The sequence below is a fragment of the Ranitomeya variabilis genome, chromosome 3, assembly GCF_051348905.1.
Source record: "Ranitomeya variabilis isolate aRanVar5 chromosome 3, aRanVar5.hap1, whole genome shotgun sequence".
NCBI classification, from domain to species: Eukaryota; Metazoa; Chordata; class Amphibia; order Anura; family Dendrobatidae; genus Ranitomeya; species Ranitomeya variabilis.
This window is the reverse complement of record NC_135234.1, coordinates 775661218-775683181: the sequence shown is the minus strand read 5'-3', so window position 1 is coordinate 775683181 and position 21964 is coordinate 775661218. Positions and strand designations below refer to the sequence as shown.

Here is a 21964-nt window from a genome sequence, read left to right as displayed (position 1 = left end):
GCGGAGACGTCTGCAGCAGTTTCTTCAGACTTGTCCTGACATGTGACACGGACGGGTGCAGCGTGAAATATGTGACGAGGGACACTGATCAGCACATTCATGGAGAATCCCTCCACAAGACACCCCCAAATTCCACCAGTGACCCCCTCATTATACCCACAAGACACACCCAAATCCCACCAGTGACCCCTCATTATACCCACAAGACACCCCCAAATACCACCAGTGACCCCTCATTATACCCACAAGACACCCCCAAATACCACCAGTGACCCCTCATTATACCCACAAGACACCCCCAATCCCACCAGTGACCCCTCATTATACCCACAAGACACCCCCAATCCCACCAGTAACCCCTCATTATACCCACAAGACACCCCCAAATCCCACCAGGGACCCCTCATTATACCCACAAGACACCCCCCCAAATCTCACCAGTGACCACTCATTATACCCAATACACCCCCCCAAATCTCACCAGTGACCCCTCATTATACCCCACAATACACCCCCAATCCCACCAGTGACCCCTCATTATACCCCACAATACACCCCCAAATCCCACCAGTGACCCCTCATTATACCCACAAGACACCCCCAAATCCCACCAGTGACCCCTCATTATACCTCACAATACACCCCCCCAAATCTCACCAGTGACCCCTCATTATACCCCACAATACACCCCCAATCCCACCAGTGACCCCTCATTATACCCCACAATACACCCCCAAATCCCACCAGTGACCCCTCATTATACCCACAAGACACCCCCCAAATCCCACCAGTGACCCCTCATTATACCCAAAAGACACCCCCCAAATCCCACCAGTGACCCCCTCATTATTATTATTATTTATTGTTATAGCGCCATTTATTCCATGGCGCTTTACAAGTGAGGAGGGGTATACATAATAAAAACAAGTACAATAATCTTGAACAATACAAGTCATAACTGGTACAGTAGGAGAGAGGACCCTGCCCGCGAAGGCTCACAATCTACAAGGGATGGGTGAGGATACAGTAGGTGAGGATAGAGCTGGTCATGCAGCGGTTTGGTCGATCGGTGGTTACTGCAGGTTGTAGGCTTGTCGGAAGAGGTGGGTCTTCAGATTCTTTTTGAAGGTTTCGATGGTGGGCGAGAGTCTGATGTGTTGTGGTAGAGGGTTCCAGAGTAGGGGTGATACGCGAGAGAAATCTTGTATACGATTGTGGGAAGAGGAGATAAGAGGGGAGTAGAGAAGGAGATCTTGTGAGGATCGGAGGGTGCGTGTAGGAAAGTACCGGGAGATGAGGTCACAGATGTAAGGAGGAGACAGGTTGTGGATGGCTTTGTACGTCATGGTAAGGGTTTTGTACTGGAGTCTCTGGGCAATGGGGAGCCAGTGAAGGGATTGACAGAGGGGAGAGGCCGGAGAATAGAGCGGGGACAGGTGGATTAGTCGGGCAGCAGAGTTTAGAATAGATTGGAGGGGTGCGAGAGTGTTTGAGGGGAGGCCACAGAGCAGGAGGTTGCAGTAGTCAAGGCGAGAGATGATGAGGGCATGGACTAGGGTTTTTGCAGATTCTTGGTTGAGGAATGAACGGATTCGTGCAATATTTTTGAGTTGAAGGCGGCAGGAAGTGGAAAGGGCTTGGATATGTGGTTTGAAGGAGAGATCAGCGTCAAGGATAACCCCGAGGCAGCGAGCTTGTGGGACTGGGGAGATTGGGCAGCCATTTACTGTAATGGATAGGTTCGTTGGGGGGGTCACGTGAGATGGGGGAAAGATGATGAATTCTGTTTTGTCCATGTTAAGTTTCAGAAATCTAGCGGAGAAGAAGGATGAAATAGCGGACAGACATTGAGGGATTCTGGTTAGTAGGGAGGTGATATCTGGTCCAGAGATGTAGATCTGTGTGTCATCAGCATAGAGGTGATACTGAAAGCCATGAGATTCTATGAGCTGTCCCAGGCCAAAGGTGTAAATGGAGAAGAGCAGGGGCCCAAGGACTGAACCTTGTGGGACTCCGACAGATAGGGGGCGAGGTGAGGAGGTGGTGTGTGAGTGGGAGACGCTGAATGTCCGGTCTGTTAGGTATGATGAGATCCAGGATAGGGCCAAGTCTGTGATGCCAAGGGATGAGAGGGTCTGTAATAATAGGGAATGGTCCACTGTGTCAAAGGCAGCCGACAGGTCGAGGAGGAGGAGAACAGAGTAGTGTCGCTTGCTCTTGGCGGTTAAGAGGTCATTGGTGACCTTAGTTAGGGCAGTTTCAGTGGAATGGTGTGACCGGAAGCCAGATTGTAAGCGGTCAAAGAGGGAGCAAGAAGAGAGATGGGAGGACAGTTCAAGGTAGACGTGTTGTTCCAGTAGTTTTGAGGCATAGGGGAGAAGTGATATAGGGCGATAGCTAGATACAGAGGATGGGTCAAGAGAGGGCTTTTTGAGGATAGGTGTGATGGAGGCATGTTTAAAGCTTGAGGGGAAAACACCAGTTGTTAGTGATAGGTTGAAGAGATGGGTTAGGGTTGGGATGAAGATTGTGGTGAGGTTTGGGATGAGGTGGGATGGGAGCGGGTCAAGTGCACAGGTGGTGAGATGCGATCTTGAGAGTAGAGTGGCGAGTTGATCTTCTGTAATGGTGGAGTAGTTGGTTTTGGAGGTGGAGGGTAGGGAAGTTGGGAGGAAGGGCTCTGGGGCTTGTTGACCAAAACTGTCTCTGATGTTATCAATCTTCTGCTTGAAGAATGAGGCAAAGTCTTCAGCAGAGATAAGTGGGGAGGGAGGAGGTGCTGGGGGACGGAGGAGAGAATTGAAGGTGTTGAATAACTGTTTAGGGTTGTGAGACAGGGAGGATATGAGAGATGAGAAGTAGGTTTGTTTTGCTATGGCGAGTGCAGTCTTGAAAGTAGTGAGGGACTATTTGAATGCGATTAAGTGGTCGTTGGAGTGGGATCTTTTCCATCTGCGCTCAGCAGCCCTGGAAGCTCGCCTCAGTTCTTTGGTCAGGCTGGTGTGCCAGGGCTGTCTGTTGATTTTGCGAGCTTTGGTATGTGTAAGTGGGGCAGCAGATTCCAAAGCTACAGCTATTGTGGTGTTATATAGAGCGGCAGCATCATCCGCATTGTGTAGGGAACTTATGTCTGTGAGACGGAGGAGGGATTCAGAGAATGAATGTAGGTCAAGGTGTTTAAGATTTCTGCGAGGGTGTGAAAGTTTGTGGGGTGGGGACTCTAGACATGGAGTGGAGAGAGATGAGAATGTGAGAAGGTTGTGGTCAGAGAGAGGAAGAGGTGAGTTAGAGAGGTTAGATAGGGAGCAGAGGCGGGTGAAGATGAGGTCCAGTGTGTGACCATCTTTGTGAGTGGCTGCAGAAGACCATTGAGTGAGGCCGAAGGAGGAAGAGAGAGATAGAAGTTTAGTGGCAGCTGAGAGGGAAGTGTCAATGGGGATGTTGAAATCGCCCATGATGATAGTGGGGATGTCTGCAGAAAGGAAATGAAGTAGCCAGGTGGTGAAGTAGTCAAAGAAGATGGAGGCTGGCCCTGGGGGGCGGTAAATGACAGCCAGTTGGAGGTTGGAGGGGGAGTAGATGCGCACAGAGTGCACCTCAAAGGAAGGGAGGGTAACAGAGGGTGGCAGTGGGATTGGGGTGAAGGAGCAGTTATCTGACAGGAGAAAACCAACTCCTCCACCATGCTTGCTGCTGGGGCGGGGTGTGTGAGAAAGGTGGAAGCCACCGTAAGAGAGTGCAGCAGGAGAGGCTGTGTCAGAAGGGGTGAGCCAGGTTTCGGTGATGGCGAGGAAGGAAAGTTTGGTAGTAACAAAAAGATCATGGATGTAGGAAAGCTTGTTACAGACAGAGCGAGCGTTCCACAGAGCTCCTGTTAGTGGGACTGGGGAAGCGGGGGCTGGGCGAATGGGTATAAGGTTAGAGAGGTTACGGAAGTTTGTGATGGAGCGTGGATGGGAGATAGAAATGACTGTGGGAATGTGGTGAGGAGGACCAGGATTTGGAGAGATATCACCAGCAATGAGAAGGAGCAGAGATAGTGTTAGCAGGTGGGAGCAGGAGAGGGCATGAGGGGGCTGCCTGTGTTTTGAGACAGAGGATTGTATGTTAAGGAACAGTTCTGAGGAGGAGGTGAGATGGATGGGGAGGATTGAAGAGGAGATGAACAGTTCCTTACTTGGTGTGGGGATTGGGGGAGGTAGCAGAAAGTGACCACAAGACACCCCCAAACCCCACCAGTGACCCCTCATTATACCCACAAGACACCCCCAAATCCCACTAGTGACCCCTCATTATACCCCACAATACACCCCCCAAAACCCACCAGTGACCCCTCATTATACCCACAAGACACCCCCAAATCCCACCAGTGACCCCTCATTATACCCCACAATACACCCCCCCAAATCCCACCAGTGATCCCTCATTATACCCACAAGACACCCCCAAATCCCACCAGTGACCCCTCATTATACCCACAAGACACCCCCAAATCCTACCAGTGACCCCTCATTATACCCACAAGACACCCCCAAACCCCACCAGTGACCCCTCACTATACCCACAAGACACCCCAAATCCCACCAGTGACCCCTCATTATACCCCACAAGACACCCCAAAATCCCACCAGTGACCCCTCATTATACCCACAAGACACCCCCAAATCCTACCAGTGACCCCTCATTATACCCACAAGACACCCCCAAACCCCACCAGTGACCCCTCACTATACCCACAAGACACCCCAAATCCCACCAGTGACCCCTCATTATACCCCACAAGACACCCCCAAATCCCACCAGTGACCCCTCATTATACCCACAAGACACCCCCAAATCCTACCAGTGACCCCTCATTATACCCACAAGACACCCCCAAATCCCACCAGTGACCCCTCATTATACCCCACAATACACCCCCAAACCCCACCAGTGACCCCTCATTATACCCACAAGACACCCCAAATCCTACCAGTGACCCCTCATTATACCCCACAATACACCCCCAAATCCCACCAGTGACCCCTCATTATACCCACAATACACCCCCAATCCCACCAGTGACCCCTCATTATACCCCACAATACACCCCCCAAATCCCACCAGTGACCCCCTCATTATACCCACAATACACCCCCAAATCCCACCAGTGACCCCTCATTATACCCACAAGACACCCCCAAATCCCACCAGTGACCCCTCATTATACCCCACAATACACCCCCAAATCACACCAGTGACCCCTCATTATACCCCACAATACACCCCCAAATCCCACCAGTGACCCTTCATTATACCCCACAATACACCCCCCAATCCCACCAATGACCCCTCATTATACCCACAATACACCCCCCTATCCCACCAGTGACCCCTCATTATACCCACAATACACCCCCAAATCCCACCAGTGACCCCTCATTATACCCCACAATACACCCCCCAATCCCACCAGTGACCCCTCATTATACCCACAATACACCCCCCAACCCCACCAGTGACCCCTCATTATACCCACAATACACCCCCAAATCCCACCAGTGACCCCTCATTATACCCCACAAGACACCCCCAAATCCCACCAGTGACCCCTCATTATACCCACAATACACCCCCCAACCCCACCAGTGACCCCTCATTATACCCACAATACACCCCCAAATCCCACCAGTGACCCCTCATTATACCCACAATACACCCCCCAACCCCACCAGTGACCCCTCATTATACCCACAATACACCCCCAAATCCCACCAGTGACCCCTCATTATACCCACAATACACCCCCCAACCCCACCAGTGACCCCTCATTATACCCACAATACACCCCCAAATCCCACGACACTGAGGAGTCTTCCTGTGGGCGGGGTCCCGGTGGTGCAGACTCTCTTCCTGTGGGCGGGGTCCCGGTGGTGCAGACTCTCTTCCTGTGGGCGGGGTCCCGGTGGTGCAGACTCTCTTCCTGTGGGCGGGGTCCCGGTGCAGACTCTTCCTGTGGGCGGGGTCCCGGTGCAGACTCTCTTCCTGTGGGCGGGGTCCCGGTGGTTCAGACTCTCTTCCTGTGGGCGGAGTCCCGGTGGTGCAGACTCTCTTCCTGTGGGCGGAGTCCCGGTGGTGCAGACTCTCTTCCTGTGGGCGGGGTCCCGGTGGTTCAGACTCTCTTCCTGTGGGCGGGGTCCCGATGCAGACTCTCTTCCTGTGGGCGGGGCCCCGGTGCAGACTCTTCCTGTGGGCGGGGTCCCGGTGCAGACTCTCTTCCTGTGGGCGGGGTCCCGGTGCAGACTCTCTTCCTGTGGGCGGGGTCCCGGTGCAGACTCTCTTCCTGTGGGCGGGGTCCCGGTGGTGCAGACTCTCTTCCTGTGGGCGGGGTCCCGGTGGTGCAGACTCTCTTCCTGTGGGCGGGGTCCCGGTGGTTCAGACTCTCTTCCTGTGGGCGGGGTCCCGATGCAGACTCTCTTCCTGTGGGCGGGGTCCCGATGCAGACTCTCTTCCTGTGGGCGGGGTCCCGGTGCAGACTCTCTTCCTGTGGGCGGGGTCCCGGTGCAGACTCTCTTCCTGTGGGTGGGGTCCCGGTGGTGCAGACTCTCTTCCTGTGGGCGGGGTCCCGGTGGTGCAGACTCTCTTCCTGTGGGCGGGGTCCCGGTGGTGCAGACTCTCTTCCTGTGTGCGGGGCCCCGGTGCAGACTCTTCCTGTGGGCGGGGTCCCGATGCAGACTCTCTTCCTGTGGGCGGGGTCCCGGTGCAGACTCTCTTCCTGTGGGCGGGGTCCCGGTGGTGCAGACTCTCTTCCTGTGGGCGGGGTCCCGATGCAGACTCTCTTCCTGTGTGCGGGGCCCCGGTGCAGACTCTTCCTGTGGGCGGGGTCCCGATGCAGACTCTCTTCCTGTGGGCGGGGTCCCGGTGCAGACTCTCTTCCTGTGGGCGGGGTCCCGGTGGTGCAGACTCTCTTCCTGTGGGCGGGGTCCCGGTGGTGCAGACTCTGTTCCTGTGGGCGGGGTCCCGGTGGTGCAGACTCTCTTCCTGTGGGCGGGGTCCCGGTGCAGACTCTGTTCCTGTGGGCGGGGTCCCGGTGGTGCAGACTCTCTTCCTGTGGGCGGGGTCCCGGTGCAGACTCTCTTCCTGTGGGCGGGGTCCCGGTGCAGACTCTCTTCCTGTGGGCGGGGTCCCGGTGGTGCAGACTCTCTTCCTGTGGGCGGGGTCCCGGTGCAGACTCTCTTCCTGTGGGCGGGGCCCCGGTGCAGACTCTTCCTGTGGGCGGGGTCCCGATGCAGACTCTCTTCCTGTGGGCGGGGTCCCAGTGCAGACTCTCTTCCTGTGGGCGGGGTCCCGGTGCAGACTCTCTTCCTGTGGGCGGGGTCCCGGTGCAGACTCTCTTCCTGTGGGCGGGGTCCCGGTGCAGACTCTCTTCCTGTGGGCGGGGTCCCGGTGGTGCAGACTCTCTTCCTGTGGGCGGGGTCCCGGTGCAGACGCTCTTCCTGTGGGCGGGGTCCCGGTGGTGCAGACTCTCTTCCTGTGGGCGGGGTCCCGGTGCAGACGCTCTTCCTGTGGGCGGGGTCCCGGTGGTGCAGACTCTCTTCCTGTGGGCGGGGTCCCGGTGCAGACGCTCTTCCTGTGGGCGGGGTCCCGGTGCAGACTCTCTTCCTGTGGGCGGGGTCCCGGTGCAGACTCTCTTCCTGTGGGCGGGGTCCCGGTGCAGACTCTCTTCCTGTGGGCGGGGCCCCGGTGCAGACTCTTCCTGTGGGCGGGGTCCCGATGCAGACTCTCTTCCTGTGGGCGGGGTCCCGGTGCAGACTCTCTTCCTGTGGGCGGGGTCCCGGTGCAGACTCTCTTCCTGTGGGCGGGGTCCCGGTGCAGACTCTCTTCCTGTGGGCGGGGTCCCGGTGCAGACTCTCTTCCTGTGGGCGGGGTCCCGGTGGTGCAGACTCTCTTCCTGTGGGCGGGGTCCCGGTGCAGACGCTCTTCCTGTGGGCGGGGTACCGGTGGTGCAGACTCTCTTCCTGTGGGCGGGGTCCCGGTGCAGACGCTCTTCCTGTGGGCGGAGTCCCGGTGGTGCAGACTCTCTTCCTGTGGGCGGGGTCCCGGTGCAGACTCTCTTCCTGTGGGCGGGGTCCCGGTGGTGCAGACTCTCTTCCTGTGGGCGGGGTCCCGGTGCAGACGCTCTTCCTGTGGGCGGGGTCCCGGTGGTGCAGACACACATTCAGTACGCACTAGCCTAAAAGCGCCTGCCAGACACGTGACTCATGACGTCACACATGCCAGGACTCAGAGCTCAGCCAACACAGTCCGGCCTCTGCCAGCGCGGCGGTGACTGGCTGCTGCACGGAGGGAGGGAGGGAACCCGCTGTATCACACACTGGGAGGAGAGGAGCCGCAAGGGATGCTGGGAGTTGTAGTTTACAGGGGACAGGAAATGCTGCTCCAGGACTGAGGAGAATGGAGGCGACAAATCTCATCACAAAACCAGGAAACTTCCCCCGGAGTTAGGTGAAAGCTCAGTGACCGCAGCTGCGGTATTTGTGCGTCTTTTCTCTCACAGTCCGGAGAGGGCGGGGTCAGTCCTGACATGCGCTCTGCTCCTCTGCTGCTGGCGCTATGGAGCTGCCGAGCACTGAGCGGAGAGGGCGGAGGGCTGCGTGTAATGTACATATCATATGTGTATATGTCGTGTGTATATAATATATAGATGGCAGTGTGTACTATATGTATGTCTGGGATGTGTGTAATATACTGTAGATGTGTATATATGTCATGTGTGTATAATGTGTATAATATATATGTATATATGTGTGACGCTCTGTCATTCTATGGAGGCCCGTTGTGCTTTCCAGGGGGTGTAGAAGGAGCGTGGACGGACTGTGGTCCAGGGGGTGTAGAAGGAGCGTGGACGGACCGCGGTACAGAGGGTGTAGAAGGAGCGTGGACGGACCGTGGTCCAGGGGGTGTAGAAGGAGCGAGGACGGACCGTGGTCCAGGGGGTGTAGAAGGAGCGTGGACGGACCGCGGTCCAGGGGGTGTAGAAGGAGCGTGGACGGACCGCGGTCCAGGGGGTGTAGAAGGAGCGTGGACGGACCGCGGTCCAGGGGGTGTAGAAGGAGCGAGGACGGACCGCGGTCCAGGGGGTGTAGAAGGAGCGTGGACGGACCGCGGTCCAGGGGGTGTAGAAGGAGCGAGGACGGACCGCGGTCCAGGGGGTGTAGAAGGAGCGTGGACGGACCGCGGTCCAGGGGGTGTAGAAGGAGCGTGGACGGACCGCGGTCCAGGGGGTGTAGAAGGAGGGTGGACGGACCGCGGTCCAGGGGGTGTAGAAGGAGGGTGGACGGACCGCGGTACAGAGGGTGTAGAAGGAGCGTGGACGGACCGCGGTCCAGGGGGTGTAGAAGGAGCGTGGACGGACCGCGGTCCAGGGGGTGTAGAAGGAGCGTGGACGGACCGCGGTCCAGGGGGTGTAGAAGGAGCGTGGACGGACCGCGGTCCAGGGGGTGTAGAAGGAGGGTGGACGGACCGCGGTCCAGGGGGTGTAGAAGGAGGGTGGACGGACTGTGGTCCAGGGGGTGTAGAAGGAGCGTGGACGGACCGCGGTCCAGGGGGTGTAGAAGGAGCGTGGACGGACCGCGGTCCAGGGGGTGTAGAAGGAGCGTGGACGGACCGCGGTCCAGGGGGTGTAGAAGGAGCGTGGACGGACCGCGGTACAGAGGGTGTAGAAGGAGCGTGGACGGACCGCGGTCCAGGGGGTGTAGAAGGAGCGTGGACGGACCGCGGTCCAGGGGGTGTAGAAGGAGCGAGGACGGACTGCGGTCCAGGGGGTGTAGAAGGAGCGTGGACGGACCGTGGTCCAGGGGGGGGTGAAGAAGGAGCGTGGACGGACTGCGGTCCAGGGGGTGTAGAAGGAGCGTGGACGGACCGCGGTTCAGGGGGTGTAGAAGGAGCGTGGACGGACCGCGGTCCAGGGGGTGTAGAAGGAGCGAGGACGGACTGCGGTCCAGGGGGTGTAGAAGGAGCGTGGACGGACCGCGGTCCAGGGGGGGGTGAAGAAGGAGCGTGGACGGACCGCGGTCCAGGGGGTGTAGAAGGAGCGTGGACGGACCGCGGTTCAGGGGGTGTAGAAGGAGCGTGGACGGACCGCGGTCCAGGGGGTGTAGAAGGAGCGTGGACGGACCGCGGTCCAGGGGGTGTAGAAGGAGCGTGGACGGACCGCGGTCCAGGGGGTGTAGAAGGAGCGTGGACGGACCGCGGTCCAGGGGGTGTAGAAGGAGGGTGGACGGACCGCGGTACAGAGGGTGTAGAAGGAGCGTGGACGGACCGCGGTCCAGGGGGTGTAGAAGGAGCGAGGACGGACCGTGGTCCAGGGGGTGTAGAAGGAGCGTGGACGGACCGCGGTCCAGGGGGTGTAGAAGGAGCGTGGACGGACCGCGGTACAGAGGGTGTAGAAGGAGCGTGGACGGACCGCGGTCCAGGGGGTGTAGAAGGAGCGTGGACGGACCGCGGTCCAGGGGGTGTAGAAGGAGCGTGGACGGACCGCGGTCCAGGGGGTGTAGAAGGAGGGTGGACGGACCGCGGTCCAGGGGGTGTAGAAGGAGGGTGGACGGACTGTGGTCCAGGGGGTGTAGAAGGAGCGTGGACGGACCGCGGTCCAGGGGGTGTAGAAGGAGCGTGGACGGACCGCGGTCCAGGGGGTGTAGAAGGAGCGTGGACGGACCGCGGTCCAGGGGGTGTAGAAGGAGCGTGGACGGACCGCGGTACAGAGGGTGTAGAAGGAGCGTGGACGGACCGCGGTCCAGGGGGTGTAGAAGGAGCGTGGACGGACCGCGGTCCAGGGGGTGTAGAAGGAGCGAGGACGGACTGCGGTCCAGGGGGTGTAGAAGGAGCGTGGACAGACCGTGGTCCAGGGGGGGGTGAAGAAGGAGCGTGGACGGACTGCGGTCCAGGGGGTGTAGAAGGAGCGTGGACGGACCGCGGTTCAGGGGGTGTAGAAGGAGCGTGGACGGACCGCGGTCCAGGGGGTGTAGAAGGAGCGAGGACGGACTGCGGTCCAGGGGGTGTAGAAGGAGCGTGGACGGACCGCGGTCCAGGGGGGGGTGAAGAAGGAGCGTGGACGGACCGCGGTCCAGGGGGTGTAGAAGGAGCGTGGACGGACCGCGGTTCAGGGGGTGTAGAAGGAGCGTGGACGGACCGCGGTCCAGGGGGTGTAGAAGGAGCGTGGACGGACCGCGGTCCAGGGGGTGTAGAAGGAGCGTGGACGGACCGCGGTCCAGGGGGTGTAGAAGGAGCGTGGACGGACCGCGGTCCAGGGGGTGTAGAAGGAGCATGGACGGACCGCGGTCCAGGGGGTGTAGAAGGAGCGAGGACGGACTGCGGTCCAGGGGGTGTAGAAGGAGCGTGGACGGACCGTGGTCCAGGGGGGGGTGTAGAAGGAGCGTGGACGGACCGCGGTCCAGGGGGTGTAGAAGGAGCGTGGACGGACCGCGGTCCAGGGGGTGTAGAAGGAGCGTGGACGGACCGCGGTCCAGGGGCTGTAGAAGGAGCGTGGACGGACCGCGGTCCAGGGGGTGTAGAAGGAGCGTGGACGGACCGCGGTCCAGGGGGTGTAGAAGGAGCATGGACGGACCGCGGTCCAGGGGGTGTAGAAGGAGCGAGGACGGACTGCGGTCCAGGGGGTGTAGAAGGAGCGTGGACGGACCGTGGTCCAGGGGGGGGTGAAGAAGGAGCGTGGACGGACCGCGGTCCAGGGGGTGTAGAAGGAGCGTGGACGGACCGCGGTACAGAGGGTGTAGAAGGAGCGTGGACGGACCGCGGTCCAGGGGGTGTAGAAGGAGCGTGGACGGACCGCGGTACAGAGGGTGTAGAAGGAGCGTGGACGGACCGCGGTCCAGGGGGTGTAGAAGGAGCGTGGACGGACCGCGGTCCAGGGGGTGTAGAAGGAGCGTGGACGGACCGCGGTCCAGGGGGTGTAGAAGGAGCGTGGACGGACCGCGGTACAGAGGGTGTAGAAGGAGCGTGGACGGACCGCGGTCCAGGGGGTGTAGAAGGAGCGTGGACGGACCGCGGTCCAGGGGGTGTAGAAGGAGCGAGGACGGACTGCGGTCCAGGGGGTGTAGAAGGAGCGTGGACGGACCGTGGTCCAGGGGGGGGTGAAGAAGGAGCGTGGACGGACTGCGGTCCAGGGGGTGTAGAAGGAGCGTGGACGGACCGCGGTTCAGGGGGTGTAGAAGGAGCGTGGACGGACCGCGGTCCAGGGGGTGTAGAAGGAGCGAGGACGGACTGCGGTCCAGGGGGTGTAGAAGGAGCGTGGACGGACCGCGGTCCAGGGGGGGGTGAAGAAGGAGCGTGGACGGACCGCGGTCCAGGGGGTGTAGAAGGAGCGTGGACGGACCGCGGTTCAGGGGGTGTAGAAGGAGCGTGGACGGACCGCGGTCCAGGGGGTGTAGAAGGAGCGTGGACGGACCGCGGTCCAGGGGGTGTAGAAGGAGCGTGGACGGACCGCGGTCCAGGGGCTGTAGAAGGAGCGTGGACGGACCGCGGTCCAGGGGGTGTAGAAGGAGCGTGGACGGACCGCGGTCCAGGGGGTGTAGAAGGAGCATGGACGGACCGCGGTCCAGGGGGTGTAGAAGGAGCGAGGACGGACTGCGGTCCAGGGGGTGTAGAAGGAGCGTGGACGGACCGTGGTCCAGGGGGGGGTGAAGAAGGAGCGTGGACGGACCGCGGTCCAGGGGGTGTAGAAGGAGCGTGGACGGACCGCGGTTCAGGGGGTGTAGAAGGAGCGTGGACGGACCGCGGTCCAGGGGGTGTAGAAGGAGCGAGGACGGACTGCGGTCCAGGGGGTGTAGAAGGAGCGTGGACGGACTGCGGTCCAGGGGGTGTAGAAGGAGCGTGGACGGACCGTGGTCCAGGGGGGGGTGAAGAAGGAGCGTGGACGGACCGCGGTCCAGGGGGTGTAGAAGGAGCGTGGACGGACCGCGGTTCAGGGGGTGTAGAAGGAGCGTGGACGGACCGCGGTCCAGGGGGTGTAGAAGGAGCGTGGACGGACCGCGGTCCAGGGGGTGTAGAAGGAGCGTGGACGGACTGCGGTCCAGGGGGTGTAGAAGGAGCGTGGACGGACCGCGGTCCAGGGGGTGTAGAAGGAGCGTGGACGGACCGCGGTCCAGGGGGTGTAGAAGGAGCGTGGACGGACCGTGGTCCAGGGGGGGGTGAAGAAGGAGCGTGGACGGACCGCGGTCCATTGGGTGTAGAAGGAGCGTGGACGGACCGTGGTCCAGGGGGTGTAGAAGGAGCGTGGACGGACCGTGGTCCAGGGGGTGTAGAAGGAGCGTGGACGGACCGCGGTCCAGGGGGTGTAGAAGGAGCGAGGACGGACTGCGGTCCAGGGGGTGTAGAAGGAGCGTGGACGGACCGTGGTCCAGGGGGGGGTGAAGAAGGAGCGTGGACGGACCGCGGTCCAGGGGGTGTAGAAGGAGCGTGGACGGACCGCGGTTCAGGGGGTGTAGAAGGAGCGTGGACGGACCGCGGTCCAGGGGGTGTAGAAGGAGCGTGGACGGACCGCGGTCCAGGGGGTGTAGAAGGAGCGTGGACGGACTGCGGTCCAGGGGGTGTAGAAGGAGCGTGGACGGACCGCGGTCCAGGGGGTGTAGAAGGAGCGTGGACGGGCAGCGGTCCAGGGGGTGTAGAAGGAGCGAGGACGGACCGCGGTCCAGGGGGTGTAGAAGGAGCGTGGACGGACCGCGGTCCAGGGGGTGTAGAAGGAGCGTGGACGGACCGCGGTCCAGGGGTGTAGAAGGAGCGTGGACGGACCATGGTCTCAGAGATTCTGGTGATCCACTTCTTACATCAATGCCCGACACATATACGAGATAAGAAACAATTGCACTAACCATGAGCTGTGTCAGACATCCAGGAGAGCGACAGCCGCCACACAGGGGCTGACAATCTACCACGGAAGGGTAGAGCCGGCAGGGGAGAGGCAGAAGCTGCGTCTGGTGGTTGTCAGCTTTTCTGAAGAGGAGAGATGTCAGGTCACCTTTTGAAGGTGTTTTCCCCTCAAGCTTTAAACATGCCTCCATCACACCTATCCTCAAAAAACCTTGACACATCCTCTGTATCTAGCTATCGCCCTATATCACTTCTCCCCTATGCCTCAAAACTACTGGAACAACACGTCTACCTTGAACTGTCCTCCCATCTCTCTTCTTGCTCCCTCTTTGACCGCTTACAATCTGGCTTCCGGTCACACCATTCCACTGAAACTGCCCTAACTAAGGTCACCAATGACCTATTAACCGCCAAGAGCAAGCGACTACCCTGTCCTCCTCCTGGACCTGTCGGCTGCCTTTGACACAGTGGACCATTCCCTATTATTACAGACCCTCTCATCCCTTGGCATCACAGACTTGGCCCTATCCTGGATCTCATCATACCTAACAGACCGGACATTCAGCGTCTCCCACTCACACACCACCTCCTCACCTCGCCCCCTATCTGTCGGAGTCCCGCAAGGTTCAGTCCTAGGGCCCCTGCTCTTCTCCATTTACACCTACGGCCTGGGACAGCTCATAGAATCTCATGGCTTTCAGTATCACCTCTATGCTGATGACACACAGATCTACATCTCTGGACCAGATATCACCTCCCTACTAACCAGAATCCCTCAATGTCTGTCCACTATTTCATCCTTCTTCTCCGCTAGATTTCTAAAACTTAACATGGACAAAACAGAATTCATCATCTTTTCCCCCCAACGGACCTATCCATTAAAGTTAACTCTCCCCAGTCCCACAAGCTCGCTGCCTCAGGGTTTTCTTTGACACTGATCTCTCCTTCAAATCTCATATCCAAGCCCTTTCCACTTCCTGCCGACTTCAACTCAAAAATATTTCACGGATCCGTACATTCCTCAACCAAGAATCTGCAAAAACCCTAGTCCATGCCCTCATCTCCTGCCTTGACTACTGTAACCTCCTGCTCTGTGGCCTCCCCTCTAACACTCTCACACCCCTCCAATCTGTTCTAAACTCTGCTGCCCGACTAATCCACCTGTCCCCCCGCTATTCTCTGGCCTCTCCCCTCTGTCAATCCCTTCACTGGCTCCCCATTGCCCAAAGACTCCTGTTCAAAACCCTAACCATGACATACAAAGCCATCCACAACCTGTCTCCTCCATACATCTGTGACCTCGTCTCCCGGTACTTACCTACACGCAACCTCCGATCCTCACAAGATCTCCTTCTCTACTCCCCTCTTATCTCCTCTTCACACAATCGTTTACAAGATTTCTCTCGCGTATCACCCCTACTCTGGAACCCTCTACCCCAACACATCAGACTCTCGCCCACCATCGAAACCTTCAAAAAGAACCTGAAGACCCACCTCTTCCGAAAAGCCTACAACCTGCAGTAACCGCCGATCGACCAAACCGTTGCATGACCAGCTCTATCCTCACCTACTGTATTCTCACCTAACCCTTTTAGATTGTGAGCCTTCGCGGGCAGGGTCCTCTCTCCTCCTGGACCATTGTGACTTGTATTGTACTGTACTTGTTTTTATTATGTATACCCCTCCTCACATGTAAAGCGTCATGGAATGGCGCTATAATAATAAAGTTGGGAGAAAGTCTGACAAGACGAGTGAGATCCTGAAAGGGAAGCATGGGAGAAACCCTGTAGATGTTCATGTGAGGAGAGCAAAGAGGGAGATCTTATGATCGTGTGTGGGGAGGTATCAGATCATGGGGGGATGATGTTGATGGTTATCTGGTATGAATTGAATTCTCTGAGTAGTGGAGGGACCTGCGGAGGAGGTGGATTAACTGGTACAGAGTAACCAAACTAATGGGAGAGGTGGATTCTCTAAGTCGTGGGTCAGTGTGAGCAGCGCAGACCGGGAATGATGATACAGCGGAGGCAGGTGGAGAACCAGAAGTGGATATGTAGGAAGCTCCAGATGTAGCAGCCCCAAATGCGCAGGCTGCAGAGTAGAAGATGCGGCGGCACCAGAGTAACTGAAACAAGTTTGTTATTAGGTAACTAGACACTGCAGAGTTGTAGGCGCAGCAGGAACGCAGAGAAGAGTTCACCTACAGGTGCCTGAGGTGAAGGTGTGACACTAGAAGTAGCAGGACTGAGCTTGGTAATAGTAGATGGTTGCAGGATAGCAATCTGGAACAGCTGAGCCAATAATCAGGAACTCGTCTGGAGCGGAACATGGTGGAGTAAAGCCCGGCGCTGGAGCCTGGACAGGTGAGTAACCGAAACATCGTAGTGATGAGCGGATCTACCAAAAGTCAAATTTGCCAAATCGCAAAGATTTTCCTGTGAAAGTTGATTTGTGGTACAGTTATTCTGGAGAGACCCCAGAGCATAAGTGTAAGATGTGAAAACACAACCACTAATACTCGCTTGTCTAGCCCCTTTGCCGTTGGGTCCTCAGAGCCGCCTCATCCTTCCCCAGTCACAGTCCGCATCTCCCGGCCCGTTCACTCTAAGGTTGGTGCTTCTGGGCCTTGGTGGTCGCTGGACGTCACACTTTGGGATGTTGTGGACTAGTGACTCACAGTAAACTCTAACCTGCTCACGGCCGCAAGTGAAAACTTCGTAGCTACGACGGCAGAAAAAAGAGGCCCTGAGAACCGGACGGTGAGCAGTGAGCTGAATATAAGCTTTTATTTTTAACAATTTTGCTGGTCGTCTATGGTTTAGCAAAAATTTTGCTAAATCTGTACAAAGCAAATTTTACAAAAGTCCATGTTGGCAAAAAAGCAGACTTATTTTTGCATTCGAGTAGAATTCATTTGCACTTGTCTCTAATCGTTCTTCATGTTCTTCCATATAGAATTTTCCATTCACTTCTTGTTTTTCTCTAGTTCCTCAGGTTCATGACTTTCAAGGTTAAAGATTTCTTTGGCGGACGATGGTTCTTCCCATCAATGACCCTCTGAGGATGGAGCAGGACAAAAGCCACATGGCTGCTCAGATTTTAGACCTCACCCTGGAGATAATCTACTGGATCACTGGAGAGGTGAGATCTTCACATCACTCTGATCTCTAGGAATAAACCAGGGAAATGACGGGAAAGGTGAAGGATCCTTAGAATAGATGTAGTGATCGGCGTCTCCTCATACACAGGATCACACAGTGGTGAAGACGTCGTCTGGGGAGTGTGTGACCCCCCGTGTGTCAGGAGGGCGGAGCAGGACCCCGAGTGACATCACCGAGCCTCCACCTCATCCACTGATACATGAGCAGAAGATCCTAGAGCTGACCCACAGGATCACTGAGCTGCTGAGCGGGGAGGTGAGCGCTGCTGGGAATGCTGGGACATTATATAATAACGCCGGGGGAGGGGTCTGCTAATGACGGATCATTGTGTGTCAGGTTCCTATAAGGTGTCAGGATGTCACTATCTATTTCTCTATGGAGGAGTGGGAGTATATAGAAGGACACAAGGATCTATACAAGGACGTCATGATGGAGAATCACCAGCCCCTCACATCTCCAGGTAAGAGGAGACCGTACTGATTATAGAGGAGAGGCCGGGTCTGAGGTCACCTAGACTCCCCATCATCTGATCATCACATGTAGACGATGTATTCAGTCACTTTATATATTTCCTATAGATGGGTCCAGTCCGAGAAATCCACCAGAGAGAAGTCCCAGTCCTCTATATTCCCAGGATAGTCCAGAGGAGAAGCCAAACGTCCTAGATTATCAGGTAGATGGAGCCGAGGTTTCAGGAAATCCTCTATATATCGATGTAATGACGTTTTCTACTAACCTCCAGCAGCAGTGGAGTGTAGACGCCGTGTTGGCTGGGGTCAGTAGTGGCTACAAATAGTTTCTGGTTTAAGAGATGGTGATAAATTTCCCCAGTTTGGATCCACTTGACCATTGATAATCAGTGAGGGTAAATGTTGAGTTGTGCCTTGTAGTTAGAGAAATCAGCACAATGCCAATCAGCTGCTGCCAAGGCGATCAGAATAATGTCGTGCATTGTAAGAGCCAAGTGATGATCATTGATCTCAGTAATTCCCGGTACAGAGGAGCCGGAGCGCTGCACGTCAGCAGTAGGGATCCATCATCCATATTCAGTAATTGTAATCTCCTCTCTGAAGGAATGCTGAAATCTCCATGACAAATCCATATGTTTAAAAGAACATTCACAATGTCATAAAGTCGGAGAAGGTGCTGCGGTGTTTTGACCAAAACAGATTGTCGTGGTGAAAAGAACTCATCTTTCAAATTACAAAGTATAGTTGTTCTGCTTATTGTTCAGCGATCCAAAACCCTGACGACGTTTCGCTCCAATTCTGACCTTTCCCAAACATCGGATGGCCGGAGCTGATAACAATGCAGGAAAAAAGCGCAGTGAGTGGCGGTGTAATATAGGATTATTAACCTTCCATATTCCAGTATCAAAACATTTTCTAAGTCTTTGATTAGGGAAAATCTGTGTCGGCGACTTCCTGAAATGTTTTTTTTTTTCTGTTCTGTAAAAGATCATTTCATGGTGCAAAACTCTTATGATGGTGTATAAGATGTTTGTTTGGTTCTTGATCCCGTCTGATCCCCACATGACGAGATTCCTCTTCTTTTTAGCATAGATTGATTGTTGACTCCTGGGGAATTTTGACCTAATCCTGAATATTAAATAAACGAGAATTTCTTATTTTTTCTCTTAGGTCTTTAATATTGTGACCGTTCCGGAATCTCCTGATGGAACGACAGATGGATTAGAGGAACCTGGATCAGAATCTACGAATGGTAAGAGCCTTTCATAGATCCATGTAAAGCGCCATGGAGTAAATGGCGCTATAATAATAAGTGACAATAATGCATTTATGGGATCGTTCTTCTTCGTTCTGCTGGTTTTCCTACAGATCAGATGTCTATGGCAGAGAAACCGGCTGATCTTATCCTGAATTCCGTGTTCAGTGAGTTGGGTCAGTTTATTTCATTTTGTTGTTTTACTACGAAGTTAAGAGAAATAGTTGTTAAATACAAAAAAATATTTATTATACTGTTACCGGCACAAAATTATACAGCTCAGGTTTCCAAGCTGTGGTACTCAAACCTCTATCTACCAGTGTCTAAGCAGTATTGGGCTATGTAGACTTGTCTTTTAGGTTGTTGGCTCCATGGTCCAATGTGTAAAGGTATCGTGAGTCCATGGACCGGTCTGTAGAGGTATTGGGGGTCCATGGACAGGTCTGTAGAGGTATTGGGGGTCCATGGACAGGTCTGTAGAGGTATTGGGGGTCCATGGACCGGTCTGTAGAGGTATCGGGGTCCATGGACAGGTCTGTAGCGGTATCGGGGTCCATGGACCGGTCTGTAGAGGTATTGGGGGTCCATGGACAGGTCTGTAGAGGTATCGGGGTCCATGGACCGATCTGTAGAGGTATCGGGGTCCATGGACAGGTCTGTAGCGGTATCGGGGTCCATGGACCGGTCTGTAGAGGTAACTGGGGTCCATGGACCGGTCTGTAGAGGTAACTGGGGTCCATGGACTGGTCTGTAGAGGTATCGGGGGTCCATGGACTGGTCTGTAGAGGTATCGGGGGTCCATGGATGGGTCTGTAGAGGTATCGGGGGTTCATGGACCGGTCTGTAGAGGTATCGGGGTCCATGGACCGGTCTGTAGAGGTATCGGGGTCCATGGACCAGTCTGTATAGGTATCGGGGTCCATGGACCGGTCTGTATAGGTATCGGGGTCCATGGACCGGTCTGTAGAGGTATCGGGGTCCATGGACAGGTCTGTAGAGGTATCAAGTGGCAAAATGTGGAAACCTCAAAGCAACCTGCAGTTGTAATTGCTGCACAAAGAGGCTTTACAAAGTACTGACCTTATGGGGGTGAATAGTTACGCACAGTGAAATTTTCAGTTATTTTGTCCTGTTTGTTGTTTGCTTCACAATAAAAAGAGAAACAAATGTTCACAGTTGTAGACATGTTCTTTACATGATCTGATGCAAAACCTCCCCCCAAAAATAATTCCAGGTTGTGAGTTAGAAAAACACAAAAAAATGTCAAGGGGGGAAAAAAAGAAATATATATGTATGTATGTGTGTATATATATATATATATATATATATATATATATATATATATATATATATATATATTGTCTAAGGGGTACTTCCGTCTTTCTGTCGGCAACTTCCGTCACGGTTATTCATTCGCTGATTGGTCTCGCCAGCTGCCTGTCATGGCTGCCGCGACCAATCAGTGATGGGCACAGTCCGATTAGTCCCTCCCTACTCCCCTGCAGTCAGTGCCCGCTCCATACTCCCCGCAGTCACCGCTCACACAGGGTTAATGCCAGCGGTAACGGACCGCGTTATGCCGCGGGTAACTCACTCCGTTACCGCCGCTATTAACCCCGTGTGACCAAGTATTTACTATTGAGGCTGCCTATGCAGCGTCAATAGTAAAAGGATCTAATGTTAAAAATAATAAAAAAAAAAATAACAAGTCATTATATACTCCCCTTCCGCCGCCTTTCCGATGCTCCGGTGACCGGTCCATGCAAGCAGCAGGTTTCGGTGCTAAGTTTGGTGTGCGACAAGGACCTGCCATGACGTCACAGTCATGTGACCGCGGCGTCACCACAGGCCCTGCGCGAAGAAGCTGCGGTACCATGGGACAGGCAGGGACAGCGTCAGGAGCAGGTGGGTATTTCACATTCACCTGTCCGCGTTCCATCCGCCGGGCGCCCCTCCGTCTTCCCGTCCTCTTGCTGTGACTGTGCAGGTCAGAGGGCGCGATGACGTATTAGTGTGCGCGCCGCCCTCTGCCTGAACAGTCAGTGCGGAGAGACGGGACGCTGAGGAGCAACGACGAGAGGCGAGTATGTGATTTTTTCTTTTTTTATTGCAGCAGCATTACATGTGGCACAATGCTGTATGGAGCGTCTATGGGGCTATAAAGAACTACATGGAGCATTATATGGGGCATCTATGGGGCCATAACTGCATGGAGCATTATATGGGGCATCTATGGGGCCATAACTGCATGGAGCATTATATGGGGCATCTATGGAGCCATAACTGCTCGGAGCATTATATGGGGCCATAACTGTATGGATCATTATACTATGTAGCTGGGCAATATAGTACGTGGACATGCATATTATAGAATACCCAATGCGATAGAATCGGGCCAACATCTAGTATATATATATATCTATCCAAAGCCCCATGGTTCCTGGAGGTGAAAAAAAAAATATGCACCATGTATTTGGACCCTTATACAACCCCTGGCAAAAATTATGGAATCACCGGCCTTTGAGGATGTTCATTCAGTTGTTTAATTTTGTAGAAAAAAGCAGATCACAGACATGGCACAAAACTAAAGTCATTTCAAGAGCTGTCAATTGAAACAAATGAGGGGATTATCAAACTCTTAAAAGAGGGTAAATCATCACGCAATGTTGCAAAAAATGTTGGTTGTTCAGTCAGCTGTGTCTAAAATCTGGACCAAATACAAACAACATGGGAAGGTTGTTAAAGGTAAACATACTGGTAGACCAAGGAAGATATCAAAGCGTCAAGACCGGAAACTTAAAGGGACTCTGTCACCTGAATTTGGAGGGAACAATTTTCAGCCATAGGGGCGGGGTTTTTGAGTGTTTGATTCACCCTTTCCTTACCCGCTGGCTGCATGCTGGCTGCAATATTGGATTGAAGTTCATTCTCTGTCCTCCATAGTACACGCCTGCGTAAGGCGTCATTAACGTGCAAACCACCCTTGGGGGTAAAGGGGTTAAACAACTGAATGAACATCCTCCAAGGCCGGTGATTCCATAATTTTTGCCAGGGGTTGTACTTGTAGATGTCTAGGAGAGGATTATGAGAAGCTCGACGAAATCGACGTAAAGAATTATCACCACAGGAGCGCGTCAGCAGAATGATGTGTCGTCTTGTAGTGAAATCGCCCCAGCTGAAGCTGCCAAGTGCCAGAACATAAAAAAAGAGGTTAA

At 55.3% G+C, this 21964-nt stretch overlaps 1 protein-coding gene across 1 annotated transcript in view; it reads left to right on the top strand.

The window, feature by feature from the left end:
• The window catches only part of LOC143817843 (uncharacterized), an 81374-nt gene that overhangs the window by 40030 nt on the left and 19380 nt on the right, over positions 1-21964 (top strand). Inside the window, exons 10-16 of the mRNA XM_077299306.1 lie at positions 15768-15847; positions 16881-17004; positions 17112-17279; positions 17361-17484; positions 17603-17697; positions 18665-18746; positions 18863-18925. Of these exons, the coding sequence (XP_077155421.1) occupies positions 15768-15847; positions 16881-17004; positions 17112-17279; positions 17361-17484; positions 17603-17697; positions 18665-18746; positions 18863-18925 (736 nt within the window). The remainder of the gene's footprint in view (positions 1-15767; positions 15848-16880; positions 17005-17111; positions 17280-17360; positions 17485-17602; positions 17698-18664; positions 18747-18862; positions 18926-21964) is intronic.